Source organism: Camponotus floridanus, unplaced genomic scaffold (assembly GCF_003227725.1).
Source record: "Camponotus floridanus strain SB8 unplaced genomic scaffold, Cflo_v7.5 scaffold124, whole genome shotgun sequence".
NCBI classification, from domain to species: Eukaryota; Metazoa; Arthropoda; class Insecta; order Hymenoptera; family Formicidae; genus Camponotus; species Camponotus floridanus.
The window spans coordinates 211,505-220,822 of NW_020229242.1; the positions used below are offsets into that span (position 1 = coordinate 211,505).

Below are 9,318 nucleotides of genomic sequence, written 5' to 3' on the forward strand. Positions count from 1 at the left end.
GCCGGAAATAAATTCTCTCTATTTCTCTCTCTCTCTTTCTCTCTCTCTCTCTCTCTCTCTCTCTCTCTCTCTTTCTCTGTCCGTGGCGAAGGCGTACTTCAAATTATCGGAATCGCGTGGACAGATCCAGTGGAACGCGAACGTTCGCGCGCGTCGATCGTCTCGTTGATTGGATTGTGTGATTCGTGGAATATACCATCTGTCTGTTGCAGGAGGCCGCGCTGAAATGACACCGAGTGTTCTTTGGACGAGATGGAGAATGTACCTGATGCTCGTCCTGGTGAGAATTCGTTCCAATTTCTTCCGGGTTTCTTTCTCTCTTGGAACGTCTTCCAACTGGCGATCGATCTTTTAGCAAAAGTTCATCTATATCGCTGGAACAAACGCATATGTGTTACGTTTCATGATTTTTTTATAACTCAGATATTATTAGATACCTCGAGGCAGTTTATACACGCGCGTAGATTCTATATCGGTTGAAAAATGCATAAACACGTCCCTGACAAATCGCCGAGAAGAAGTGTATACACGATAGCATCGCATTACCTCGATAATATTTCACAATCATACTTCCATATATTATTTGTGTCTTAATTAATGTCTTCGTAGAACAGATACCTGAGACTTTTCTTTGAGAATCAGAAAACACGATAGATACTTTAGGTAACGGATGTGTGTTTACCAAAGATAATTCCAATGAAAAAGTCCACGTATAATCAAACATAAACATGCATAAGATATATTTATATATGTTTTCCTTCACTTGTAATCTCTATTCATTATGTAGAAAAAAATTATAAAAAGAATAATTGAAAAAATATTCTTTTAATTATTTTTCAAATATTTCATTTTTCTGTATCTATGAATAGACATTATATAAGAGAAACAAAGTATATGTGGACATGTAATTATGTATATTTACATTTGATTATACATGGATTTTTTTTTCAGAGAGGATGCTGGAAGCGTATGTTTCAAAATAACATGGTCGTTTATATCTTAAAAATTCTTCTGTTTGTTTTCATTTACAGATTCTTTTTTTTCTCTCTCGTTTCGCACTTTTATATTATATTTTCCTGTATAGCTTTCTTTTTTTTAATTATTTTTAATTATTTTTTTCTTGTGCCTATTGCGATGTAAAAGTCTCATGTGACGCAGATTCAAACATTACGCACGGAAGTTGCCAAACGCGCGGTAACGTAAGCGTCAGGTGGAAAACAAAGAGGAAAGGAACGACTAATAAAACGATGACAGGCAAGGATACCTGGAAATCGCGACGGATGCGTAATTTCGCGATTCGCCTCGCTGGCGAATCTAAATTCAACTGTGAGAGGCGGGATATCTGACCCACACACGTACATCGCAAAATATTGCGCGCTCCTTTTACCAATGAGTTTCCCAGTATATATATATATATATATATATATATATATATATATATATATATATATATACAAAGATTGAGACAATTAAAGTTATATATAAGTACTCGGATTATTTAAAGAAGGTGAAAGGTTTTAAAATTCTATTATTTAAAGTTCTCTAAATTCGTTTCACCATATAAACGTGATTGTGAGATTCACGGTAAAAGTTGTCATTTTAAAGTTCATTCGGAAAAAATTATATATATATATATATATATATATATATATATATATATAATTGGTGAAACGAATTTAGAGAATTTTAAATAATAGAATTTTAAAACCTTTCACCTTCTTGAAATAATCCGAGTACTTATATATAACTTTAATTGTCTCAATCTTTGTAGCCGTCCTACGAGCATTTAAAAAAAAATCTCTATACAGACATATCTCTATACTCTATTATATCTATCTCTCTATATGATCATTCGTCGTAGGAATCAGTCGCGTTATATAATTACATTTGCTTGTAGCAGGATCTCGACCGCCTCGGTGTGTATAAATATAAAATGATTTATCTCCCTCTCTTATCATTTTTCCATTCTCTTGCGCGAACGCGACCGATTCTCTTATCTGCATCGCCAGTTTCTCGGAAAATGACTTTTTAAAGAAGGAAAATGGCGCGAGAATAAATCTAATTAACTTGGTTCCCGACAGTTTCTGCATTTTTCTTTTTTCGTTCAGATGTGTCAGACGGCGCAACGAGTCCAAAGTCATCCTCACGCTTCCACGAAAGCATCGCAGGACATCAAGAGTTCCTCGACGCAGGATGTATCGATCTCAAAGATAATCGAGACGGCGTACAATAGAAAGGAATTATTGCGAAGGGAAGAATGGTTGCGGCGAACTGACGATCGCCTGGTGACCAGATCATTGGACTCGGATATCTCGAATGAATCGGAGTATCTGAATGATGGAATCGCTTCGCTTGGCGAGAGGAAATTGTTGGAAGGTACTTTACGTGCATAATCGACGTCCAAATGATCGAGACATCCTTTTTCCGATGATTCTCGTCCAAGAGTGAATCTGAAGAGAGTAAAAATCTTTTATCGCCGACATTTTTTAAACCTTATTTTTCCTTCTACGAAGACCAACATACGTGAAGTAAAAATTTGCTTACTTTTGTATCGATAATCGTTAAAATGTATTATTCTTTTGCAGCGACGAGTACGGATGTGTCGACGACGCGAACGGACGCAGATGAGAAGATCGTTTTCCCAGACGGCTCAAACAGAGTCTCGTCGATACCGTCGACATCGACGACAGCGCCAGCCTGCTACAAGGATGCATTCTGCGAGAACGTCGCCGATTATCCCAGGCAACTAGTGAGCGCGGCGATAGCGCGGAATGTCAGTCTCAGGTTCCTGGAAAGCATCGATCCGGTTAATAATTTAATTAAATCTTTCATATTTGAGACATGCGAAAAATAAAATCTAAGAAATAAATCCTCCGATACAAGCTTGACGAATCTGTATCAAAGACAATCTACTATATGTGTTTTGATTACAGATAACGATTATTTTCACGTGTCTCCAACATCGAAATTCGAACGCGAATTATATCAGTTTTAATCTTTCAGATGCTCGTCGAACAAAGAATAGATGTATCAGAAGTACCTCTTTGCCAATATACCGTAAGTAACAATGCTTTCATCTATCATTTTCATTAAAAAAAGATCAAAGAATTTAAGAACATGTGATATTTAGAAAAAAAATTAAAAATGTTCGCCATTAAATTATATTCCCAAATTAAGAGATTTCAATAAAATAAATCGAGTGTTCATTTCAAGTCACTTTTATATTTCAAAGATGTATATAAAGAGATAGATATATAAAAATATATAAAAAGATGTAAACAAACAGAATTATTGTTTTCCATAAAAATTTCAAAAATACAATGTATAAATATATTTATACATGAAGCATTGCGTTCAATTTCCGTTTTATTTCCGATCAAAGTGGATTTTATATGTAATTGAATTTTGCATGTAATTTTTCCGTTCATTTGTATGCGCTTAAATTCCTCCGATTTTTCTTTAAGTCACACATATTGTAATATAATAATTATTCATTATTAGATATTTGAATAACATTTAATCGCAAAATCTTTCGCTCGACTCACAGGACCAAGTGGTGTATCCACAGTCCGCGCAAAACAAGGAGAAACAGTGGCTGTTCATCGTAAATCAGGAGGATTTGAAGCAGGGAATACGCATCGAGGTTTGCTTGTAGGCGTTGCGATTCCATTCGAAAAGAGATTAAAATAGAACAGCACGGATTATCCGGCGTATCCGTAACGAATCTTCAATTTCGTAGGAACGAGGGCCAGGAGTGCAATATGATTCAGGGATTCGCTGAAGGTTACAAGACGAGCTGTAAGCAGAAGTATATCTATCGAGAATTGGCGGCAGTGGGCAACAACGGTAACATCATCAAGGACCAATTCCGCTTCCCGTCGAGCTGTTGCTGTCACGTCAAGTTCGTCGGTGATCCCTCCGTCAGGCTGGGAGCAGATGTACGCTCCTTCCATCGAAACACCACGGTCGCATCGAAAGCACAATGGAGGCCGTAAAGAAAATAATCGCAGAAAAAAAATCGTAACGTGATACTCGTTAAAGCGTATTTTACACGATGTTTCTTTTTTTTCTTATCAATAAAAAATCACGTTAAAATATTGTCATAAAATAAAATAAGTCATTTAAATGAGTCATTTTTAGATATGTATTGTAATATCATTCTCTAGCGCGCTTCTCACGCTTATTTAAAAGAAACATCGGTATATTGTACGCTTTAAATATAGCGTTCCATATAGCATCCTATGTTCAAAAAAAACCATTAACCGGACATCTTGAAGATGTCTAATTGCCCAAAGATATCTTCTAGATACCTTTTGAACATTTTTTGGATATGCATGCTATGTGGGATATTCTCTTCTGACGATACGTCGAGAGAATTCGTTATATACGCCTATCTGGACTTTTACCAGCTTCCAAGAGTTTAACGATGATACTAATAGAGGTGTCTCTATTCTACAAGAGATGCAGTTTTTATATAAATATCGCAAATGCTCTTCTATATTTTTAAATACAAACATTATTCGATAAGATAAAAAACAGAAATACAGAATTACATATTATTCATATGTGTGATATTATGTGTGATACGATTACTTATGTTAGTTACATATTAATGTCGTATTTTATAAATCTTACGAGTAATCTTAAAAATAAAAACGAGCTATTTAATCTTGTAATAACATATTTTCTCCACATTGTACGTCAGATTGCTGACAAAGGCACCATTTATAAAGTATTCAAAGCTTTTAAATATATTCTAGTCTAGAGATGTAAAGATGTATAAAATAATTATTTGTAGTGCAAATAATTTTTTCTGGCAGTTGTATATTCGAAATGTGGAAGTCAAAGATTTGCCTGGATATAATTTTTCTTAATTCCCTAAACGAGTTACGATACAAATGCAATTTTGCGCGTACGAAAGAAGTACACTCGCTATCTATTTGACGAGTAAGGAACATGGATATTAAAAAATCAGTCGCTGTTTCGCCATGTCAAAAATGTCTCTCACACTCTGTCGTATTAAACATTCTCCGCTGCATCTGTCACATTAGGCAGTAACGCCACTCTCAGCAGGTCTGCAACAGAAAGAACAAGCGATTCATATCCAGCGAAGCCTTTGTGACAGAACGATCCAACGACGTAGAGGAGACATTATCTCCTATGGCAGGAAAAAACAGAATTCACAGGAACGTGGCTTCAGAGAGGGACTCGAGGAGGCTGGAAAGAAATTAAAGAGGATGATTCTCGACGGGGAGGAGCAGAAACTTACCTTGGCGCCAAAGTCACCGTTGTAACTGCCCTTCCTCTGCATTTGCGCCTGAAGATCGGCCAGCTGGGCGATCGACATGTCGATGTCGCCGCTGCTGATGTGCGCCGTGTGCCGGAAATTTGTGGGCACGCCGATCATGCTCCGGTCTATCCTGAGCCTCTGATGCGGCCTGCTGTTGTTCCGTCTACCGGTGTTCCTCGTCGCTCGTGGCGTCAGGCAGCACGTGAAGCATTGCACCCAGAGCTCGCTGTCCCCGGCCATCGTCGATATCCTTGTGAACGTAGTTTGTAGTCCTCGGAATGAATTTGCAGAAGGAGGAACCTCAAGTTGATCCTTAAGTCGAATGAATAAAAAATGAGCTGATTAAGATGATTACTTGATATTCTCGATATCCTTCTTCTTCTCCGCCAAAGGAACGGATGGGCCTTGCTCCGGAGTCAAGGCTCGGGATGCGATCAGCAACGTGCAAGGTTAAGTCCGCGACGCGAAGATTTAACGATCCTATTAAGGATCTCGCGACCTTTCGGCGTCCCGATCTCAACGACTGACGAGTCGAGCAAAATAAACATTTCCGTGAAACGCGCGGCTTGCGGCTACGAAGGACATCGTCCCCTGCGAGCGTAAACACGATGACAGGCAGGATGAGATACGTGTATTCGGCCGAAACAAAGGCAAGTCTCCCGCGATGTGTTGACTGTTGACGCGGCGCTCTCTGTTAGCGTTTAAACTTGTACAGTTCCTGCAGAAAGTGATTGAATGAAAAATATTCTTACTCTACGGATAAAAGTCCACAATTTCTATAAAAACTGAACAGATGAATAACAATATATTTTTAATTTAATGATAAATTTAATGATATATTTTTATTAACTATGTGCTGTCATTTTCGATTTTTAATATCTCTCAATGAAGAGTTAAATTTGAAAGTTTTTAATTTTTTTAAATGTTGGACATGGAAAATGTCCTAAAAAAATATATCGTTATTTTAACAGCAAGGATGCGACTGATCCTAAATTTCAGTAAACTTTAATTATTTATAAAAAGAAATAAAATCTATGAATTATGATATACTTTGCATACATCATCTGAAATATATAATATTAAAATATCTGAAATATATAATATTAAAATATTTTTGCAAAAAAATTGATTTTTGTCATTTTATTTTGCTTATAAAAACGTTGTTTTCTGTAAAAGTAATTCTATATTTTCTATAATTGTGGAATTTTTAAAATTCTTTAATAATAAAAGAATTTTTGGATTTTTGAATAATATTCTCAAAGAATAATTTTTTGTTTTAGAAGTTAATTCGATCTTAAATAACATCGATTTCAGAAAATTGAATCTTTTGATAAAAAAAGTTATTAAATATAACAAATCTAATAACTTTTTTTTTCCTTTCAAAAATTCAAAAATTCAATTAAATTTACATTAAGCAGAGTTTAATTTTTAAAAGTTCCTTCTTTTCTATCATAACTCGAAATTTACAAATGACTGGACATTTCTATGAAAATCAAATCGACTTAATTATGATCACAAAGTTCGCATTACATTGTTTTAATAAGAATAATTATCATTTTCGATTTTAAATTAATCGCTCCAATCAGCCAAAAAATTGCTTCCATTAGTGCTCCCATAGTTTAAGTATAAAACAATCTAAAAAAATCATCTACTACAATAAAGAATAATGAAAGGAAGGTGAGAGATATATAAAATGCCAGCTAATACACTTTATTTAAATAAATTATATACAGTACGCTTCGAGCCAGATGGAGCGGTTCGAAATTTACGTTTTTTATCGTTTAAAATTCGATAAATTAAATTTTTTTACGACAAATTGACTGCAAAGGCCTTCATATTCTCTTAATATTCTTTTATTCAACCTTCATAGACCCCTGTGGTCTTTCCTTTCCGGAGGATAAATTTTCCCAAACGACTTCTTTCTCTTCTCGTAGCTCTTCGTTCACGGGAGACATTTGCGCAACATTGTTAGAATTATCACAGTCTGTCTATTTACAGCGTTAAATGTTAAAGTGATGATCTCTTAATCTAGAGAATTAATATCTTTCACCTTCTCTCCGAATACTTCGTCTCGCATTTTATCAACTAACAAAACTCTCTACGCCATTTAATTCATGGAATTTGCAAAAATGGGCTTTTATAATACTTCAACTACACGTGTGTATGAATTTTCTTCAAAGGAGACACTTCTTGTGAGTGCGAGCGTTATATTATATTAGATAAGTAAACTTAGATATTAATCGTACATATATCAAATAATCGAATAATCTAATGGCGAATATGTAGATTCGCTTAGTATAATGTGTATGTGCGTATATATGTACATATAAACGTACTCACATATATAAAATATCATATTAGTAAAAATTTTCAGTGTTACGCTGGATGATATATACAGACATTTAGGGAATACAGTTGCATTCTCAAAATTTTTTCCCGACATTCAAGTCTAATACGGTGTTTTTCCTCACAGTCAGAGGCATATATACTGTTCGATCGTGGCTTAAATCGTATTTAAGATTGGTTGCGAAAATGCCACGTAAAATCTTCAAGATAAATAAAATACAAAATTCTAAAATTTAATCATCTAATTCAAGATCTTTCTTTCTTTCTATCTATGAAGATAGTAAAGTTAAATAATATATCATCATTTCAATGCGCTTTCATAATTATATACGTTGTAAATTTTCAGAAGCATAATTATAAGCCGCAATCAGGCGACTGCAATTTTTATAAACATGTTTCAAGAAAATAAAATTCCAATAAATTAAAATCATTTTTAATCAAGTATAAATCGATTTCTATCAAGCAGATTTTTAACAATTTTTCTGCATACGTTAAAGTTTTTTATTCCAATTTTCTCTCTCTATCATATAAAAGGAATAAAAAGAAGGGTTTTGCTCATTTTGCTTGAGAACTGAAAATTTATAAAGACGAGATATGATTTTAATAAGAAAAATATAAATCAAACAAAAATATCGAAAACATAATAAAAGCCAGAAAACAGAGCCTAAAAAATTGTATCTGAAAACATTTAACTATACAAATAGAATTTCACTCTCCAATCGATCTGTTTGACAATTCTACTTCTTATTTTTTTAGCTCTCCGTCTTTTGTAATTTCTAGTGGTTCTATGTATAAAGATCTTTTCGCAATATTTGTCTATTAAAATGAATTCATTGATGAATCACATTTTCTAAATATGCTAAAATCGATGAGAGACTTGAAGATTGCAATTTTTTATTTGTTCGAAATGGAACCAGAGTTCAAATTTTATTTATCTAATATAATTAAACAATTTAAAAAAATTTTTGCACTTAATTCTCATTAACCTGATATCGCACTTGACGAAAATTTTATATAATGACACGTCACAGTCTTTCGATATTTTGGCGAGTTCCTTTTCGAATAGGCTATAAGATCATTAAACGAGTACTCAATGTCACTCATGTTTTATAGTAAGACACTTCCGGGTCAAACATCATCTTTGCAGATACTCAATGTTAATAAAAAAAAATTCAAAAGTATCTTTGTCGATTTAATATTGCGTAAACTCATTAGTAATCTTTTGTATGGATATTAAATATTTAGCTGTGTATTATATTAGGCAAGTATCTACTTCCGTGTTGCAGACATTTACATTTGATTCGCAGAAATGCCTAATTTAATACGCAAAGATGATTTAATTGAATCGTACATGTTTCTAAATAGGATGCGAAAGTTTGTTTTTCATGGTCAATCTTCTCAGCTGAATGATCCGAGATTTATGGACGAACATTCGCGCGGTCTGATGACACGAACAAGGGGATATTATATATATATATATATATATATATATATATATATATATATATACATACACGTATTCGTACGATGTTATTCATGTACGGTATTCTAAAGCTACAGATCTATAATCCACTTTTGATAAAAGAAATAAAACATTTATTTTCCATAGAAGAGTGCATTGATAATGAGTGTATTGAGGAAAGAAATAATTAAAATTAAATAACAGAATGCCTCGATAAAGA

General features: G+C 33.9%; 2 protein-coding genes across 2 annotated transcripts; one reads left to right on the plus strand and one right to left on the minus strand.

Moving 5' to 3' along the window:
- The first annotated feature begins 5 nt into the window (after positions 1–5).
- On the plus strand, positions 6–4,518 carry LOC105251280 (protein spaetzle). Its single transcript, XM_011257995.3, has 6 exons — positions 6–280; positions 2,109–2,376; positions 2,586–2,806; positions 3,004–3,057; positions 3,548–3,651; positions 3,740–4,518. The coding sequence occupies exons 1-6, from the start codon at positions 227–229 to the stop codon at positions 3,993–3,995; spliced, it is 957 nt and encodes a 318-aa protein (XP_011256297.1). The 5' UTR covers positions 6–226; the 3' UTR covers positions 3,996–4,518.
- A 269-nt stretch (positions 4,519–4,787) lies between these two features.
- Positions 4,788–5,968, minus strand: LOC105251165 (CDC42 small effector protein homolog). Its single transcript, XM_011257864.3, has 3 exons — positions 5,646–5,968; positions 5,270–5,562; positions 4,788–5,075 (listed from the first exon to the last, which is right to left on the minus strand). The coding sequence occupies exons 2-3, from the start codon at positions 5,528–5,530 to the stop codon at positions 5,067–5,069; spliced, it is 270 nt and encodes an 89-aa protein (XP_011256166.1). The 5' UTR covers positions 5,531–5,562; positions 5,646–5,968; the 3' UTR covers positions 4,788–5,066.
- Between the last annotated feature and the right edge of the window lie 3,350 nt (positions 5,969–9,318).

What these genes read in the sequence shown, in the direction of transcription:
- LOC105251165 (XM_011257864.3), bottom strand. Translation starts at nt 5,530, where the DNA reads ATGGCCGGGGACAGCGAGCTCTGGGTGCAATGCTTCACGTGCTGCCTG.
- LOC105251280 (XM_011257995.3), top strand. Translation starts at nt 227, where the DNA reads ATGACACCGAGTGTTCTTTGGACGAGATGGAGAATGTACCTGATGCTC. An exon ending in CGAGAGGAAATTGTTGGAAG is followed by an intron (nt 2,377 to 2,585) that starts GTACTTTACGTG and finishes ATTCTTTTGCAG; the next exon opens with CGACGAGTACGGATGTGTCG. An exon ending in TACCTCTTTGCCAATATACC is followed by an intron (nt 3,058 to 3,547) that starts GTAAGTAACAAT and finishes CTCGACTCACAG; the next exon opens with GACCAAGTGGTGTATCCACA.